Source organism: Corvus moneduloides, chromosome 27 (assembly GCF_009650955.1).
Source record: "Corvus moneduloides isolate bCorMon1 chromosome 27, bCorMon1.pri, whole genome shotgun sequence".
Taxonomy (NCBI): domain Eukaryota; kingdom Metazoa; phylum Chordata; class Aves; order Passeriformes; family Corvidae; genus Corvus; species Corvus moneduloides.
In genome coordinates, this window is record NC_045502.1 from 1,019,230 (window position 1) to 1,037,732 (window position 18,503).

At 61.6% G+C, this 18,503-nt stretch overlaps 1 protein-coding gene across 5 annotated transcripts in view; it reads left to right on the top strand.

The window, feature by feature from the left end:
- Nucleotides 1-16,853, top strand: part of TET3 (tet methylcytosine dioxygenase 3) — a 31,458-nt gene extending 14,605 nt beyond the window's left edge. For 4 of the 5 annotated variants that reach the window (XM_032092079.1, XM_032092080.1, XM_032092081.1 and 1 more), the window contains 9 exons: nucleotides 4,023-6,252; nucleotides 8,149-8,239; nucleotides 8,707-8,800; nucleotides 9,174-9,382; nucleotides 10,144-10,294; nucleotides 10,705-10,794; nucleotides 10,908-11,045; nucleotides 11,418-11,754; nucleotides 12,061-16,853. In XM_032092079.1, the coding sequence (XP_031947970.1) occupies nucleotides 4,023-6,252; nucleotides 8,149-8,239; nucleotides 8,707-8,800; nucleotides 9,174-9,382; nucleotides 10,144-10,294; nucleotides 10,705-10,794; nucleotides 10,908-11,045; nucleotides 11,418-11,754; nucleotides 12,061-13,799 (5,079 nt within the window). In that variant the 3' untranslated portion in view covers nucleotides 13,800-16,853. Of the gene's footprint in view, nucleotides 1-1,271; nucleotides 1,354-4,022; nucleotides 6,253-8,148; nucleotides 8,240-8,706; nucleotides 8,801-9,173; nucleotides 9,383-10,143; nucleotides 10,295-10,704; nucleotides 10,795-10,907; nucleotides 11,046-11,417; nucleotides 11,755-12,060 lie in introns of those variants that run through there. The other variant, XM_032092082.1, reaches the window with a different exon arrangement.
- The last annotated feature ends 1,650 nt before the right edge of the window (nucleotides 16,854-18,503 follow it).

Consider the following 18,503-nt stretch of genomic DNA (forward strand, 5'->3'; position numbering starts at 1 on the left):
GGGATCTCCATGGCAGTGGATCCATAGGGCACTGGGATCTGTAGGGCACTGGGATCTCCATGGCAGTGGATCCATAGGGCACTGGGGTCTGTAGGGCACTGGGATCTCCATGGCAGTGGATCCATAGGGCACTGGGGTCTGTAGGGCACTGGGATCTCCAGGGCAGTGGATCCATAGGGCACTGGGATCTGTAGGGCACTGGGATCTCTAGGGCAGTGGATCCATAGGGCACTGGGGTCTGTAGGCACTGGGATCTCCATGGCAGTGGATCCATAGGGCACTGGGATCTGTAGGGCACTGGGATCTGTAGGACAGTGGATCCATAGGGCACTGGGATCTGTAGGGCACTGGGATCTCCAGGGCAGTGGATCCATAGGGCACTGGGATCTGTAGGGCACTGGGATCTTTAGGGCAGTGGATCCATAGGGCACTGGGGTCTGTAGGGCACTGGGATCTCCATGGCAGTGGATCCATAGGGCACTGGGGTCTGTAGGGCACTGGGATCTCCAGGGCAGTGGATCCATAGGGCACTGGGGTCTGTAGGGCACTGGGATCTCCAGGGCAGTGGATCCATAGGGCACTGGGATCTGTAGGCACTGGGATCTCCAGGGCAGTGGATCCATAGGGCACTGGGATCTGTAGGGCACTGGGATCTCCATGGCAGTGGATCCATAGGGCACTGGGATCTGTAGGGCACTGGGATCTCCATGGCAGTGGATCCATAGGGCACTGGGGTCTGTAGGCACTGGGATCTCCATGGCAGTGGATCCATAGGGCACTGGGGTCTGTAGGCACTGGGATCTCCACGGCAGTGGATCCATAGGGCACTGGGGTCTGTAGGCACTGGGATCTCCACGGCAGTGGATCCATAGGGCACTGGGATCTGTAGGGCACTGGGATCTCCAGGGCAGTGGATCCATAGGGCACCGCCATCTCCAGGGCCGCTGTTCCTGCCGCAGCAGCCGGAGCTGTGGCCGTCCCTCCCCGCCGGGTCCCCCCGCACGGGGCGTGGGGGTCGAGGCGGCTCTCGGGGCCCGGCCAAGGCGGGCGGGCGGGCGGCGCGGCGGGCGTGGGGCCTCCGCTGTCCATGCGTCCGTCCGTCCATCCCCGCTCCGTCCGTCCGTCCATCCCCGCTCCGTCCATCCCCGCTCCGTCCGTCCGTCCGTCCGTCCCCGCTCCGGCCGCAGCCGGCCCGTCCGTACGTGCGCGCGGCGCCGGCACCAATGGCTCCTCCAGCTGGTTTGGCAGGGGGCGGGGAGGGCCGGGGCTCCCGGGGCTCCCGCAGCCCCGCTCGCTCTTTCCTCCCCGGACGGGCCCGCCGTCGCCTGCGGCTTCGCCTCCCGCCCCGCACACGTAAGTGCCGCCCGGCCAGAGCCAGAGCCGTGCCCGAACCCGGCCCCGTGCCCCCGCCGCGCTCCCCGGCGCTCTCGCTGCGTTATAAACGGCTCCGGACTATTCCCAGGGAGCGCAGCCCAGGCTGGAAACGCTCCAAGCCGGGCTCAGCCCGTGTGGTTGGTTGGTTGGTTTGGTTTTTTTTTTTTTCCCCTTCCTTCTGTTTAAGGCATTTAAACTGGGGGGGAGAGGAATTAAAAAGAGGAAAAACGGATTTAAAAAAAATGAATGTTTTTGTCCTCACGGGGATTTCCCCCCCTTTTGTAGCGCCCAGAGGATGCAGAAGGGGCTGTACAGGAGCAGCTGAGTTAACCTGAACCATATTGCTTGGTTCTCTATTTTCATTTATTTCCTCCCCTCCCTCCTTGCCTCCCCTCCCCAGATTTTATCCTTTCCCGGGGTGAATGGAAGGAGGTTTGGGCAGGCAACACTTTTTCCGAGGGAAATATCCTGAGGGCGGAGGAACTGGTGCCCACGGCAGGGAGGGGGGGATTGCTGCGGATGCAGCCAGAGAGCGTCGGGATGGGGAGGGGGATCGATTTTTGGGGAGAAGCTGCAAGGTCCTCCCATCTCCCAGCCAACAGGGCCAAGAACAAAAGGAGCTGGATGGGAGAGCCAGGGAAAAAAAAAGTTTTATATATATATATGTGAAGTTTTTTTCCTCCACTGATTTGGGGAAGGTTGTGGCTTTTGGGTTAACCCTTTAGGAGCAGCGGGGGATCCTTTGCTCCTTCCTTTAGTTCACAGGATGGACTATTTTCCTACATTCCCAGCCCGGATCCACAACCCAGTTTATGGGATGGAGCAGCCCAGGACGCCTCCCTGGCCCTGTGGCTGATTTTTGGGGCTTCCCCTGCCCTTTCCCAGCAGGTTCCTCCCTGGGGAGACCCTTGGGGCCTCTCCCCACCCGGAGCAAAACAGGCTTGCCATCATTTCCCTGGGCTGGCGTCACCACCGCGACGCTTCGGGCCACCAGCGTGTCCCCCCGAGCCCTTGGGTGGGGGGCTCAGGGCTTTTATCTCCCTGGCACTTGGGAAAATCCCCTTTGGCTGGGCAGGAGGAGCAGGAGGAGGAGGATGACGGCGTAGGAAGGACGGGCGAGGCCGTTTCTCGCTCGCTTTGCAAAGGAGAGCGGAGGCGTGCTGTCCCCACCCTGCCCGGGCTGCGGCAGGAACACTTTCTCCTCAGACCTGACCGACCGGTCCCGTCGCTCGCGGCTCCGGCGGCGGCTCCGCGGCTGCCGCGAAGGGCACCGGAGCCCCTCTAAAATCCACGGCGGCATCGGGGTGATGCCGGAGCGGAGCCGCAGTGATCTGCACCGGCGCTGCGCTCCCCTGCGGGTTTTCACCCCTGGGGAGAAGGGGTTTTTCGGGAAAGAATCGTGCTGGGAGTGGTTCTTCCAAGGTTTCGCCGGAGTCAGCAGCGTTCTTATCTCTCCAGCGTCGCGTTCTTATCTCTCCAGCGTGGCTCTGCTCACGCTCTCACCGCGAAGGGTGGAGGGCTCTGTGCCGAAGCCGTGGTGCCTGCAGGGTTAAGTCCGTGTGTGTGTGAAGCCGCACACGGACGCAGAGCAGCGGCTTAACTCGGAGCCGTGACTTTGTAACTCGGGGCTCCCGCCGGATCCGAGCTGCGGATCCTTCCCACGAGCCGGTGCCGGCACCGTCCAGAGGCAGGAAACTCTGCCCACAGCCTGTGCTTGCTTTGGCACGGTTTTTCCAGTGAACTTTGCTGTATTTTTAGCTTGCCGGAAGCTCCCCCTGGTTTTTGGCAAGCGGCTCAACGCGCTGCCAAGCGCCCGGCACTGAAATCCCCGCTGCTGAGGTGGGACAGCACACAGAGAACAGAAAGATAACCCCCCCCCCCCCATCCCTGGCAAAACCCCTTGGAGGGCGTTAATCGGGGTGTCCAGCCCCGACGCTGGGGTGTTGGGCTCCCTGGGTGCCACCACCTTGCCTTGGCGTGGACGGGTGGGTTTGCTCTGTCCCTGGCACGCCGCCGGTGCTGCCAGCGCTGCCGCTCGGCGCGGCCGGGGGCCCTGGCCAGCCGTGTTGATACAGACGCCGGGTTATTTGAGGTGAAAGCAGCCCCTGGCACCGGCGTAGCCAACTCGGCGGCTTCCTGCCGTGCCGCGGCCCCCGGCGAAGGACGGCTGCTCCCGGCCAGGATGTTTGCTCCTGGCGCGGCTCCAGAAACCCCCCCTCTTCTCCTCGTGCTGTTTCCTTCACTGGGGCAAACTGTGTCACCGGAGCCAGGGACGCCCTCCCTGTCCCACCCCGCGCGCGTCGCCCTCGGCGGGTGATGGAAATCCCGAACCGTCCCATGAGCAATTTCGAAAGCGGCCGGCGGGGTGGGGACGTGGGTGGCACGGGGCCGGCGCGGTGGAAAGCGGGTTCCTTCCGAGCCGAGCTGCTCCTTACTCAGCCGGGCAGAACCCGCGTGGCTTTGCCCACGGCGATCAGTTTCTCGCGTGGCTCGTCTGTGTCTTCATCTTCATCCTCCCCCCCCCCGGTCAGAAAAAGAGATGAGGAAAGGAGGACTAAAGGAAACAGAGGGAAAAAGTAAGGTTGGGAGCGCTGGCAGGTGGGTCGTGGAGGGGGATGCTCACATCTCTTCTCTCTCCCTCTTCACAGACAGGTTCGGCGGGCGACGCGGTTGATGGACCCAGCAGAAGCCAAATGGAAGAAGGGCCAATTAATTATGTGGAAGAAAGGCGGCTGAACGAGGGCAGCGGGCTCAGCCTGGTGAATGGGGGCCGGCCGGAGGCGGGGGGGACCGCGCTGATGGAGCCGAGCGGGTGGTCGCCGGGCCAGCCGCCTGCCACTGGCAAAGCCCACTTGGAAGATGTCAGGAACCTGGTGGCCTTTTCAGCAGTGGCCGAAGCCGTTTCCTCCTACCGGCTCCCGCCGCCGGGGTCGCCGTCGCTGCTGTACGAGAAGTTCGACTCGGAGATGAGCCGGGGCGGGCTGGGCACGGCAGACGGGGTGCCACGGGGAGAGGACCTGCACGCCCTCAAGGCTGCCCTGGCTTTGGCCAAGCACGGTGTGAAGCCCCCCAACTGCAACTGCGACGGCCCCGAGTGCCCCGACTACCTGGAATGGCTGGAGCAGAAGATCAAGACGGCTCTCGGAGAAGAGCTGGCATCGCCGCGGCCCCGCGCCACCGCCATCCCCCCGCCTCCTCCCCCAGAAGGTGCTATCGACCCCCAGCCGGTGCCTGAGGCTGCCGAGCCGTGCCCGCCCGACGGCCTCCCCTTTTCCCAAAGCGCGTTGACCATCGCCAAGGAGAAGAACATCAGCCTGCAGACCGCCATAGCCATCGAAGCCCTCACGCAGCTCTCGGCCGCTCTGCCCCAGCCCGTGGGCGATGGGCAGCCCCCGCCGCCGCCGCCGCCGCCACCTCCCGCCGTCCCCTTCGGCCCCGGCCCCCTCGGCCCGCCGGGGGCCGCGTGGCAGCGAGGGGATGAGCCCCGTTACCCGCCGGAGCCGGGAGCAGCACCTGAGCCATTTTTCGGCGCGGCACCTCCGCGGGGGAACTTCGCAGCCACTTGGGGGCTGGAGGCCGAGGGGGCAGCGGGGGCTGGAGACCCCATGGCAGAGCTGGAGCAGCTGCTGGGGAATGCTGACGACTACATCAAGGCGGCTTTCAAGAGACCCGAAGCGACGGCCGGCAAAGTGACAGCCCCCAAAACAGAACCCCCTGAGCGAGCACCCAGCAAGGAAGCACCGGGCAGCCCCCGCTTGCCACCGGCACCGCCGGAGCCCGACCTGCACAAGAAGACGCAGCTGGTCCTGCAGCAGCATCTCCACCACAAGCGCAGCCTCTTCCTCGAGCAAAGCCTGGCGGCGGCGGCGGCAGCACCCCCGGACCAGCCGAGTGGCTGGTGGGCTCCCAGCGCCCCGGCCGTGCCCCCCAAGCCCTTCGAAAAGCAGCCCAAAGAGAAGAAGAAGAAAACGCCGCCCGAAAAGCCCCCGCCGGCCAAACCTCTCCGCAAGCAAGTGCAGATCAAGAAGGCGAAGCAGAAGGACTCGCAGCCGCTCTTCCCACCCCTCTGGCAGATCAGCCTGGAGGGGTTTCGGGCGCCCGCCGAACCCCCCGCCGAACCCCCCGCCGAAGAGATGCAAACGGAACCGCCGCCACCGCCGGCCTTCCCGCACCAGCCTCTTGCACTACCCCTGCCCGCCGCATGCCCCCTGCCACCAAACCCCCTCGACGGCGTCCCCCCGGCTCCCGACTCTCAGGAAAGGGGTGCCCCCGGGGGGGGCCCCCAAATTCACTTGGCGCCGGCGGGCTCGACGGGCTCGGAAGAAGCACCGGCTGCCCCCCAGCCGGCCACCTCAGCTCCCGTCATGGTGGATGACAAGTTGGAAGAGCTCATCCGACAATTTGAAGCCGAATTTGGGGAGAATTTCAACCTGCCGCCCCCTGAGACGCCCGCCCCGCTCGCCCCTGGGGCTGCTGAGCTGCCGGGGGTTCCAGCACCAGCCCCGCAAGGGTCCCCCACCACCGCCACCGCTGCCCCGGCTCCGAGCAGCGCTCCCCAAGTCAGACCCAAAAGCGTCTCTCCAGGGAAGGGGCTGCTGTCAGAGCCACCCTTCACTGCCCGGTCTCCCAAACAGATCAAAATCGAGTCTTCTGGTGCTATCACCGTGGTGTCTACCACGTGTTTTTACTCTGAAGAAAGCCAAAACCCAGACGTGGACAACGTCGACAGAACACCCACCAAGGACGAGGTGCCGCTGACGCCCACCCTGAGCGGCTTTTTGGAGTCTCCGCTCAAATACCTGGACACGCCGACCAAAAGCCTCCTGGACACGCCAGCCAAGAGGGCACAAGCGGAATTCCCCACCTGTGACTGTGTTGGTGAGCGAGCAGCCGTGCTGGGGCGTGCTGGGGGGTGGTGAGGAGGGTGGCAGGGTGAGGAGGTGGCTTTGCAGGGTGGGGTTGACCTGGGTAGATAATGGACTGAGGCCGTGGCGCCAGCAAAGCCCCGATTTCCGGGGAAGTGAGGCACTCACGTGGTGAAACCCCAGTGCTGTGGAGCTCCCTTTTGCTTTCTCTCCTCCTCTCTTATTTTTACAGTTGGATGGAAATCCCGAGCGCCTGCTGCGTCACCGCGGGGGTGGCACCTGGCTGTGCCGGGGGGGGAATTGCATGAGCAGCAAAACCAAAAAGGGCTGTAGGGTTTTCCTTCTATTTAACCTCAACCAGCTGAATCCCAGGAATCCATGGTGGTCCCACCTAAAGGCCCTCTCACCTGGTGTATTTTCAGCCAAATTAGCTGGTTCAGGTTACTTTGGGTAACCCAAACTTTGGCTTGATGCTTGTGCTTATCACTGAAAAAATACTTGCCGTTGGGATGCTGCCTTGTTCGCTGGCCAATCCCACCAGGCTGCGTTGAAAAATCACCAAACTCTTGGATTTGCGGTTTTTTGGTGGGTTTTTTTGGGTGTGTATCAGCATTTGTTAGACTTTGCAGCAAGTGCTAGAGAGTCCTTTCAGTCCACCTCCCTCCGAGCTGGATGGGGGAGCTGGATATTCCCTCCCCAGTATTTAGACTGGACCTGTGCGCTCCCCTGGGAGCAGAGGGGTGAGGATTTGGGGCATCCCTCTGGAAAAACAACCCCTCCACTGCTGGGAGAGCAGGCCCTGGGCTAAGCACGAGCTGCACTTTATTAGTGAGGCTCACGATTATTTATTTACTTGCTTGTAAATGGCAGCAGGAATTAGCCCAACCTCCACAGAGAGAAGGGAAAGCTTTTCTGAAGCCGCTCAAACCCATCTCGGAGGTCGCCAGGAGAAGATTGGAATCGCTTTTTCTTTTCCAGCGTCGTTCAGGGGCTGGGGGAGAGGGGATTCCCCCCCCCCACCACTTCTCTGTTTTCTCAAGGAAAAGCTGTGGGAGAAGGAAATGCAGCAGGAGCCGGGCTTGGTGCTTTATTGGGTGCCGGTGCTGTTGGAGGCTGTAATAAAACGAGCCTTTGCCGCGCATCCCGTATTGATCCCTGTCTGGACAGCTGCAGCCCAGCTGAGCCCGGCTTTCTCCTCGGCCTGGCTCCCAGCCAGCTGGACATGATGGGAATGAAAATCAGGGCGGTGAGAGCAGAGGGATGCAAAGACAGATCACCCCTGGCTGTGGTGCCGGATGCATCCTGCCCGGCAGCACTGGAGCAGGATCCACCCCGCACCCGGGGCTGGGGCTGCTTGGAGCATCCATCGCTTCCCACACCGGCACCTTTGTGCCCTGAAAGCCGCCAGGGGTTTGTTGCTGCAAGGGGGGTGTTGGTTGCAGGGTTGTAGCTCCAGCGTCCTCTTCCTGCAGCCCCAGCATCCTCTTGCAGCAGCCCCAGGATCCTCCTGCAGCCCCAGCATCATCCTCCTGCAGCCCCAGGATCCTCCTGCAGCCCCAGGATCCTTCTCCTGTATTTTGAACGTTCTTTTCCCATAGCTCCACCATCCTCCTGCAGCCCCAGGATCTCCTGTAGCCCCGGTGTCCTTCTCCTGCAGCCCCAGCATCCTCCTCCTGTATTTTGATTATTCTTTTCCCATAGCGCCACCATCCTCAGGATCCTCCCACAGCCCCAGTGTCCTCCAGCAGCTCCAGCATCCATCTGCCATAAGCCCCACTGTCCTTCTCCTTCCCTTGATTTTTGGTGCACACGTGCTTGGTTTGAGGGAATTTGGGTGGTTGGAATCCTTCAAGGCAGCTGGCAAAGGTGCAGACCCCAAAATCTCTGTCCCCCGCTCCTGTCTCTGCAGAGCAAATCGTGGAGAAGGATGAGGGGCCGTATTACACCCACCTGGGCTCGGGGCCCACCGTGGCCTCCATCCGGGAGCTCATGGAGGAGCGGTAAGAGCCCCTCACCACGGGGCCCAGCACGGGGGCTGCGAGTGCAGGAGGGGCTGGGGTCCCGTCAGGGGAGTGGGGACTTGAGAGAGTGAGTGGGGTCCTGTCAGGGTGAGCGGGGTCCTATGGGGAGAGGGGGGCTTGAGGGAGTGAGTGGGATCCTGTCAAGGGAATGGGGGCTTGTGAGAGTTGAGTGGGGGCTTGAGAGAGTGAGTGGTGTCCTGTGAGGGTGAATGGGTCCTGTCAGGGATGTGAGGGTTTGTGAGAGTGAGTGGTGTCCTGTGAAGGTGACTGGGGTCCTGTCAGGGACGTGGGGTTTGTGAGAGTGAGTGGTGTCCTGTGAGGGTGATGGGGGCTCCTGAGCTCGAGTGGGGTCTGTCCTGTGAGTGGGGGCTCCTGAGGGGCCTGTGAAGGCGAGCAGGGCTCTCAGGCATGTGGGGGCTGTGGAGCTGACCGTCGTCCCCCGGCAGGTACGGCGAGAAGGGCAAGGCCATCCGCATCGAGAAGGTCATCTACACAGGCAAGGAAGGGAAGAGCTCCCGGGGCTGCCCCATCGCCAAGTGGGTGAGTGCCTCTCGACCCTGTTGGAGCCTCCTGAGCTTGGGGCCAGGAATTCCCCAGCTGGTGTGGCCACAGTGGGCAGGGGCAGGATGCTCAATTCATGGCTGGCAAGGAGGAAGTGGGAGCTGTGTCCACCCCCAGGGAAACTCCTTGGGGCTTCCCACCCTTGGCACCTGGGGAATGGCATGTCCAGTGCCAGCAGCTCGGCCCAGCCTCCCAAAGCCCGTGCGGTGAATGCAGGCACGGGAACACCCCCGGCTCTGTTCCCCCACACCCCACAGGGCACTGGGGAAGGCATCCAGGACCCGCTCTGGGATCCTCCCCACGCCGGGAGGTGTTCATTGGAGCGCTCTGACTTGGCCCCTCTGTTTCTCAGGTGATCCGCAGACACAACCAAGAGGAGAAGCTGCTGTGCCTGGTGCGGCACCGGGCCGGCCACCACTGCCAGAATGCCGTCATCATCATCCTCATCCTGGCCTGGGAGGGCATCCCCCGCACGCTGGGCGACACGCTGTACCAGGAACTCACCGACACCCTCACCAAGTACGGCAACCCCACCAGCCGCCGCTGCGGCCTCAACGATGAGTAAGTCCCACCACCACCGCAGCCCGGGCTGGGAATGGGATGCGGGAGCGGGAGGTGGGAATGGGATGTGGGAGGGGGATGCGGGAACGGGATGCAGGAATGGGATGCGGGAGTGGGATGTGGGAGCAGGATGCAGGAATGGGATGCAGGAGCGGGATGTGGGAGCAGGATGCAGGAATGGGATGTGGGAGGGGGATGCAGGAACGGGATGCAGGAGCGGGATGTGGGAGCAGGATGCAGGAATGGGATGCAGGAGCGGGATGCGGGAATGGGATGCGGGAACAGAAGGCGGGAACAGAAGGTGGGAACGGGAGGCGGGAACAGAAGGTGGGAACGGGAGGCGGGAGCAGGATGCGGGAATGGGATGTGGGAGCAGGATATGGGAGCAGGATGCGGGAATGGGATGCGGGAGCGGGATGTGGGAGCGGGATGTGGGAGCGGGATGCAGGAATGGGATGTGGGAATGGGATGCGGGAATGGGATGTGGGAATGGGATGTGGGAGTGGGATGCAGGAGTGGGATGCAGGAGTGGGATGCGGGAGTGGGATGCGGGAATGGGACGCGGGAATGGGATGCGGGAATGGGATGTGGGAATGGGATGTGGGAGTGGGATGCAGGAGTGGGATGCAGGAGTGGGATGCGGGAGTGGGATGCCGGAGTGGGATATGGGATGCGGGATGCGGGGCTCCCTCCCGTTCCCAGAGCTGCCGTCACCACGCGGCACCGGCGGCTGACGCTGCTCCGCCGTGTCCCCCCCGCAGCCGGACCTGCGCGTGCCAAGGCAAGGACCCCAACACCTGCGGCGCCTCCTTCTCGTTCGGCTGCTCCTGGAGCATGTACTTCAACGGCTGCAAATACGCCCGCAGCAAAACTCCCCGCAAGTTCAGGCTGGTGGGAGACAATCCCAAAGAGGTGGGTGATGCGGGTGGAGCGGGGCAGCGCCGGGGCGGTGGTGGTTTGGAGCTCCTTTCCTTTCAGTGAAGGCTTTGCAGGCTGAAAATAGGATTCTTTGTGGGCTTTTTTATGGACTAAAGAGATGAGGAAAAGAAGGGTGGCATGAATGGGGCCTCTGTAGAAATCCCAGGGAAGAGCCAGAGGGCTCTTTGGTCGGGTGAGTGAAAGCACAACAAACACTGAGGCTGGAGATTGAAAGGCCGAATCCTCAGGAGGAATTGAAGCCACTGTGTGAATTGAAGTCCTCTGTGCCATGGTGGATATTGTGGGAAGGGTTGGGTGCCGTGTGGTGTCCGTGGGCTCTGTCCCCAGTTCCATCCCTGCTGCCAAAACCACTGGGTAATCTCCTCCTCTTTTCTCTGCTGCAGGAAGAGCTGCTCCGGAGAAGCTTTCAGGACTTGGCCACCGAGGTTGCTCCGCTTTACAAGAGGCTGGCGCCGCAAGCCTACCAAAACCAGGTGCTGGTCACCCCATCCCTTGGCCACAGCGGCCAGGCAGCTGGAATGGGTGAGGGGTGGTGGTTTTTGGGAGATTCTGGGTAACCAGGGCTCTCTCCTCTTTCCTTCCACAGGTCACCAACGAGGACGTAGCGATCGACTGCCGGCTGGGCTTGAAGGAGGGGAGGCCGTTCTCGGGAGTGACGGCGTGCATGGACTTCTGTGCTCACGCTCACAAGGACCAGCATAACCTCTACAACGGCTGCACCGTGGTGAGCAGGCGCCTGGCAGGGCTTTTCGGGGTGCTCCCCCCTGATTTGGGGTGCTCCTTTTTGAGGGTCTCCATCCCCAGTAGTCCCACCCTTGTGACTCCGGGTCCTTGGCATGGGCACACCTCACACGAGCTGCTCAGAGCCCCCCGCCCCAGCCAGACTTGAGCATGGTACTAACAGGGACCAGCATCTGCTTTTGTCCAACCTAAACCCCATGGGAGGTTTCCAAATACCAGCCGGGGACCGGAGCAGGCTGGGGGGATGCCAGGCTGGTGCGGCTTCACGTCAGTGTGGGGAAGAAGTGGGAGGTTTGGCTCGTCCAGCATGGGCCACATCCATCAGCATCCCACTGACAGCACCTGCTCTGGCCAGGTCTGCACGCTGACGAAGGAAGACAATCGTGTGGTGGGGAAAATTCCCGAAGATGAGCAGCTGCACGTCCTCCCCCTCTACAAGATGTCCAGCACGGATGAGTTCGGCAGTGAGGAGAACCAAAACGCCAAGGTGGGCAGCGGGGCCATCCAGGTGCTCACGTCCTTCCCCCGTGAGGTCCGCAAGCTGCCCGAGCCTGCCAAGTCCTGCCGGCAGCGGCAGCTGGAAGCCAGGAGAGCTGCTGCGGAGAAGAAGAAGCTGCAGAAAGAGAAGCTGATGACACCAGAGAAGATCAAGCAGGAAGCGCTTGAGCTCCCCACACTCCAGCCAAATCCAGGTAACGGGGGCAGAGGTGAGGTCCTGCCGCCCCAAGCCGCCCGGAAAGCGCGTGAGGGGATGGGGATGTGGCTGGGGGCTTTCTTGGGCTGGTGTGTTGCGGTGCTGGATGGCACCTGGGTTCTCACGAAGGTGTGAATCGATGCCAGTGCCCCAGGTGATGGCAAGGGATGCCAACCTCTGCAGTTGGCTGGCAAACCCATCACCGTGGGATTTCTGAGTCTGGCCGAGTGTTTTGGGGTCCTGGCTCCCCTCCGGTGGCTTCCTCGGCCGGCAGGTCACGGGGGCTGTGTGTGCTGTCCCACAGGTATGGCGTTGAAAGGCGGGATACCCCCGCAGCCGCTGAAACCTTCCATCAAGGTGGAACCCCAGAGCCATTACAACGCCTTCAAGTACAACGGCAACGCGGTGGTGGAGAGCTACTCGGTGCTGGGCAGCTGCCGGCCCTCCGACCCGTACAGCATGAACAGTGTTTACTCTTACCATTCCTACTATGCACAGCCCAATCTGCCTTCCGTGAACGGGTTTCACTCCAAGTTCGCGCTTCCCTCCTTCGGGTATTACGGCTTTTCCAGCAACCACATGTTCCCCTCGCAGTTTCTCAATTACGGGGCGCCCGAGAGGAGTGGGAGCAGCTGGGTGAGCAATGGCTACGAGAAGAAGCCTGACGTCTCGGCACTGCAGGAGAATCTCAACCACACCTACGGGAACACCAATTTCCCCGAGCCCGTCCCGCACAGCGTGCGGAGCAAAAACCATCACCAGCGCACCTACGAGCGAGCCAACCGCTACGCCAGCCAGCAGAAAGCAGCGGCGGCGGCGGCCGGGGCGCACAGGACTAGCTCGGGCTCGGAGGAGGCACCGTCGTTTGCACAGAACTGTTTCGGCAGCCGGCCCATCAAGCAGGAGCCTCCGGACCCCCCGCCCGCCATCGAGCCCCTTCCCAGCGCAGCGGCCATGCCCGGCACTGGCTTAGCGCTGCCGGCCGTCCCCGCGCACGGCACGGCACCAGAGCAGCGGTGGAGCCCCTTCAAAGCGCCCCGGGGCACGGCTTCCCCCGAGAGGACTAGCACGGCCGAGGGCTCGTGGAGCGCGCTGGCGCCGGGCTCGGGCGGGCGGGAGAAGCTGAGTGCCTTCGACGCTGCTGTGCGCTTGCCACCGCCAGAGAAGCAGTGGTCCAACGTCCTGGCGGGGGAGCCGGCGGCAGTGGCGACGCATGGCTCGGGCTTGCTGCCGAAACCGTGGAGCCCCTGCAAGCTGGGGGAGACGGCGCTGGCTGGCGTGGGCACCCCGAGCCTGCTGGGGTCACTGGGATTCAGCTCGGCTCTGCCAGGGCTGCCCAGCTTCCCCAATGAGCCATGGGGGTCTGTGAAGGTGGAGGAGCAGAGGACACCGGCACCCAGCCCGGGGCTGCCGGAGAAGCCGTGGGAGGCAGCGGTGGGGGAGAAGGGGGCGGCAGGGCCCCGCCAGGAGAAGCCGTGGGACCCCTTTGGCCTGGAGGAGGATCTGCCAGAGAAGGCGGTGAAGGAGGAAGAGGACGAGGAGGAGGAAGAGGAGGAGGAAGAGGAAGAGGAGTGGTCGGACAGCGAGCACAACTTCCTGGATGAGAACATCGGCGGCGTGGCCGTGGCGCCCGCCCATGGCTCCATCCTCATCGAGTGCGCCCGCCGCGAGCTCCACGCCACCACCCCGCTGAAGAAACCCAACCGCTGCCACCCCACCCGCATCTCCCTCGTCTTCTACCAACACAAGAACTTGAACCAGCCCAACCACGGCCTGGCGCTGTGGGAGGCCAAGATGAAGCAGCTGGCGGAGCGGGCTCGGGCCCGGCAGGAGGAGGCGGCGCGTCTGGGGCTGCCGCCGGACGCCAAAGCCTTTGCCAAGAAGCGCAAGTGGGGCGGCGCGTTGGCGACCGAGGCGCCCAGCAAGGAGAGGAGGGACTCAGTCCCCACCCGGCAGGCGGTGGCTATCCCCACCAACTCCGCCATCACTGTGTCCTCCTACGCCTACACCAAGGTGACGGGCCCCTACAGCCGCTGGATCTGAGACGCAGGCAACCGCCGTGGCCCCATCTTACCTCAACCCTCGGCAGCGCCGGAGCCCGGCGTTGCTTCGTGGTGCTTTCTCCTTGGGCGTGGGGGAGAAGAAAACAAAAGTAAATAGACAAAACCGAAGCGAAACACAACAACCACAAAAACAAAAATCCAACCCATAGGAAAAGAACCAACGCGCGCACTCGGGAGCAGCGGAGCCAGCGCGGGCTCACGCCGTCGGAGAGCTGCGCCCAGCGAGGAGTTGGCAAACCAAGCAAATCTTGGTTGAAGAACCCAAGAGGAACGATGCTGTTTGATGATTTTAGGTAATCTCATATTTATATCTCCATGTTTTTTAATCTAGCCTTGGATGAATTTCCTAGCGTCCTTTCGCAAGGAGAGGTTTTTAATTCCACTTAAAATGGCCTATCTGTTGGATTTGATTTTATTTTATTTTTTACTCCGATGACAACGACGAAGCCGATCTTCAAAAGAGAAGCCAACATTGAAAAACCACCCTAATCATGAATCCAAACCAACCTGAACACCAAACCAGCTTAAAGGCAAGAGGTGACTCCCTCCAGCTCCGACGCGTGGGGGCTGGTGGGACCGTGTGCTTTACTGTCAGCCAGACACGCTGAACATCCAATTATTTTTATTCCAAGGACCTAAAAATACCAATTTTGCAGCTTGAGGAGTCCTTTCTTACAGCAATGGGAGCCCGGGAGCAAGCGGGCTGTCCCGGGACGGCGCGTCTTCGCTCGGCTCCTCGCCTCCGGCGGGATCGGTTCTGCCGCGACGGAGCAAGCCGGCGTCTTTCCTGGCGCCGGAGACCTCAGGACACGTCCGGGCTGGGGAATGCCGCTGCCGGGGGGCCGCACTCGGGTTCGGACTTGGGGCTCCTTTGCCCACGGCCCCAGGGTGAGCGGCAGCGGCGGCATCTCCATAGGAGCCGACGGGACAAAAACAGAAAAACAAAAAATACAAAAAACAGGAAAAAAAACCACAAACCAACCCCAAACTGTGAATAGCGAGTGTTGCTCTCTGTACATCACTGTTGCTAAAGTCTGGTGCTTTCCGTCTCCGGGGGACTTTTCTCCGTGCAATCGGCTCTGGGAAGAGCGAATCCCAAGACTTGGCTGGCCAAAACCCCGCCGGTCCGCCTTCCCTGCCGGTGCCGGCGAGCCGCGGCCAGCGCCGCTGGGGCTCGGTGCTCTTTCTCTCCCCGGGTGCCATCCCTCCTTCCTACGGATCACCGTTCTTCCCGCAAAAAAACCCCCAACAAAACGAAACAAAAACCCAACCCAACCAATAAACCCAGCGACGACGACGACAACCGCGTGGTGCTTTTCGAACACTCTCAGTCGAGACTTCCCGCCTGACGCCGGAGCCGCGCCGGGACGGCCGGCGGGTGGCCGAGCTGCCCCGCGGCTCGCTGGGAGCGCGGCGTGGCCGGAGCCGGGGGCCGGCGTCCCCGGGGGTCGTTGCTTTTGCACTTTGAGGTGCCTTTTGGAGAGCCAGCGAGGCAGCGCCGACGCCGTCACCGTGCAGGATCACCTCGTGTTTACTGTCACCCTCCTTCCTCGCGCACGGGCACGGATCAGCAGGATCTCGGTAAAACAGCCTGAACATTTACGTGGTCTGATTTTAAACCTGTAAATAGGGAAAGAATTTTTTTAAAAGCACTTTCACCTAGATTTAAAAAATGAAAGCGAAACTTAAAAAGCAAACAACTCCCCTCTTTCCTCTCCCCCCCCAGCCCCCAACTTGAAGCAGTATGTTTTAAACAAGATTTTCGTGGGAGAACTGTAAATACTGGCAGAATATTTAACATGCTTTGTCCGTCCTTCATCATTAATGAATTTTTTTTTTTTTTTGGTTCGTTTTTTAACCGTAATCTGTAAAGTCGCGTATATTTGACAAGGAAACTCAACAAGCTATTCCCGCTTTTCTTATAAATACCCAATAGCATATCAGGATTGTAAGAGTCGACGGCAAGTCAGATTTTAGGGATGCCGGCGGGCGATGCCGGGGACCCGCCGTGTCGATGTGGTTCGGAACGCGGAGAGGGGACCCAGCTGATCCGGGGCCGGATTCGGGTGCCGGCCCCGTTGGCATCGCCCGGGAGTCTCTGGCTGGCGTGACGGGGGTGCCTTGGAGCTTCGCCCAGTGGGGTGAGCGTCGGGAGGAGAAGGAGCGTTCGGAGAAGGCGATGGTCCGTGTAACCTGTCTAAGTCCTGCTTCCTCAGAGGTTTTTCGGTGCAGGGAGGGGTCAGTCCGGCGCGGCATTGGCTCCGGCGGGTTCATCCCGGGAGAGCGGGGAGCTGCCGGCGCCGCGGGTCGGGGGAGCGAGAACTGCTGCAGTCTCATGTTTTTACACTACATAACGTCTAACCTACCTCAACTCTCAGTCATTACAAATTCGCACGCTTCAGACTTCTACACAAACTCGAAATCTATGCACAGCTCTTTACCCCTTGCTGCTGAGAGGCTGTTTCCAAGCAAAATCTTTTCCTTTACCCGTCCCGGCGGCTGCGCTCGTCCCGCCCGCGCCGAAGCCACGGGGGTCACGGAGCTCGGGGGGAGGGATGTTTTTAATCGCTTTGGAGTGGGATGTGGGGACCTGATTTTGCAGCAGGTCGTGGCCACAATGGTGCTAGAACAACACCCACGGTAGAAACCCCAGGGAGTGCTCGGCGCGGGGAGCCCCGACCGGCTCCGTCATCCCGCTTCGGTTTTTCTGGCCGCGATGCTTCGCCTCGGGCAGGAAACGGGGGATGCAACTTGGGTCCCCCCATCTCGATGCTTTCGGGATGAGGCATGGGAAGGAGAAGGAAACCAGAATCCCTGAGGTGCCTCAATTGCTGATTTTTCCTTTTAATACTGGAGTACGCTTTGTGGGCTCTATAAGGCATATTTTTATTAAATGAAATCTTGTAATACAAACGGTGCTATGGTGTTTTAACAAACTGTATCACGCTTCTGCCTGATTCCATCTCGCTGAGGTGCTACTAATGTATATAATGAAATTAAGGAACCAAGATTAAAAAAAAAAAAAAAAAAAAAATTAAGAAGCAATGTCGTTGAGAAGGAAGTTTGCTTTTCCGGAGCGACAGCTCGAGGCGTGCCGGGAGCCGGTTGGGTTTATGCAAACTGAAAGAGGTGCCGCGTCCGAGGCCTGCCGCCGGCCGGGGTCGTGGCGGAGCCGTTCCCTGTGTGGTGTGGTCCTGGGATGAGGTGCTCAGAGGTGGCATCCGGGCGCGGGGCTCGGCCAGGTGTGTGGTCTCGGTGCTTGGCCGCGGTGTTCGGCCGGAGTGCTCGGACATGGTGCTCAGACATGGTGCTCGGTCACACATCGTGGGTGTGGTGCTTGGTTGTGGTGCTCGGCCACAGGTCATGGACGTAGCGCTTGGATGTGGTGCTCAGGAACGGTGCTCGGTCACACCTTGTGGGTGTGGTGCTCAGACATGGTGCTCAGGCACGGTGCTCGGCCACACGTTGTGGACGCGGTGCTCGGACGTGGCGCTCGGACGCGGTGCTCGGACATGGCGCTCGGCAGTGCGTTCAGAGCCGGTGCGTGGATATGGTGCTCGGTCCCGGTGTTTGGCCACACATGATGGACGTGGTGCTCGGACGTGGTGCGTGGACACGGTGCTCGGACATGGTGCTCGGACATGGTGCGTGGACATGGTGTGTGGACGTGGTGCTCGATGTGGTGCTTGGACGTGGTGCTCGGACACGCATCATGGACATGGTGCTCGGGCACGGTGCTCGGACGTGGTGCGTGGCCATGGTGCTGTGTTTGGTGCTTGGACTTGGTGCATGGACATGATGCTTGGGCATGGTGCTCTGCTGTGGTGCTTGGACATGGTGTGTGGACGTGGTGCTTGACCACAGTGCTTGGACATGGTGTGTGGACATGGTGCATGGACATGGTGCTCGGGCATGGTGCTCAGCCATGCATCATGGACATGGTGCTCAGCCGTGGTGCGTGAACATGATGTGTGGACGCAGTGCTTGGCCAGGGTGTGTGGACAGTGCTTGACCGCAGTTCTCGGACATGGTGCATGGACATGGTGCTCGGGCATGGTGCTCAGCCATGCCACCGTGGACGTGGTGCTTGGACATGGTGCTCAGACATGATGTGTGGACACGGTGCTCAGCCAGGGTGTGTGGACATGGTGCATGGACGTGGTGTTCGGGCACGGTGCTCAGCCATGCACTGTGGACGTGGTGCTTGGACGTGGGTGCTCTGCTTGGTGCTTGGACTTGATGCATGGACTCGGTGCTTGGCCACGTGTCCTGGACGTGCTGCTCGGGCACGGTGCTCTGCCGTGGTGCTCGGACACAGTCCGTGGACGTGGTGCTCGGCCACGATGTGACTGACCATGTGTTGTGGACGTAGTGCTTGAGCACGGTGCTCGATGGTGGTGCTCAGGCACGGTGCGCGGACACGGCGCTTGGCCCCCCACCATGGATGGGTGCAGGGACACGGTGCTCGGGCATGGTGTGTGAACACGGTGCTCGGCCGCGGTGCTCGGCCACGGCGTGTGGACGTGGTGCTGAGCTGGGGTGTGTGAACACGGTGCTCGGCCGCGGTGCTCGGCCACGGCGTGTGGACGTGGTGCTGAGCTGGGGTGTGTGAACACGGTGCTCGGCTGTGGTGCTCGGCCACGGCGTGTGGACACAGTGTCTGGGCACGGAGCATGGACACGGT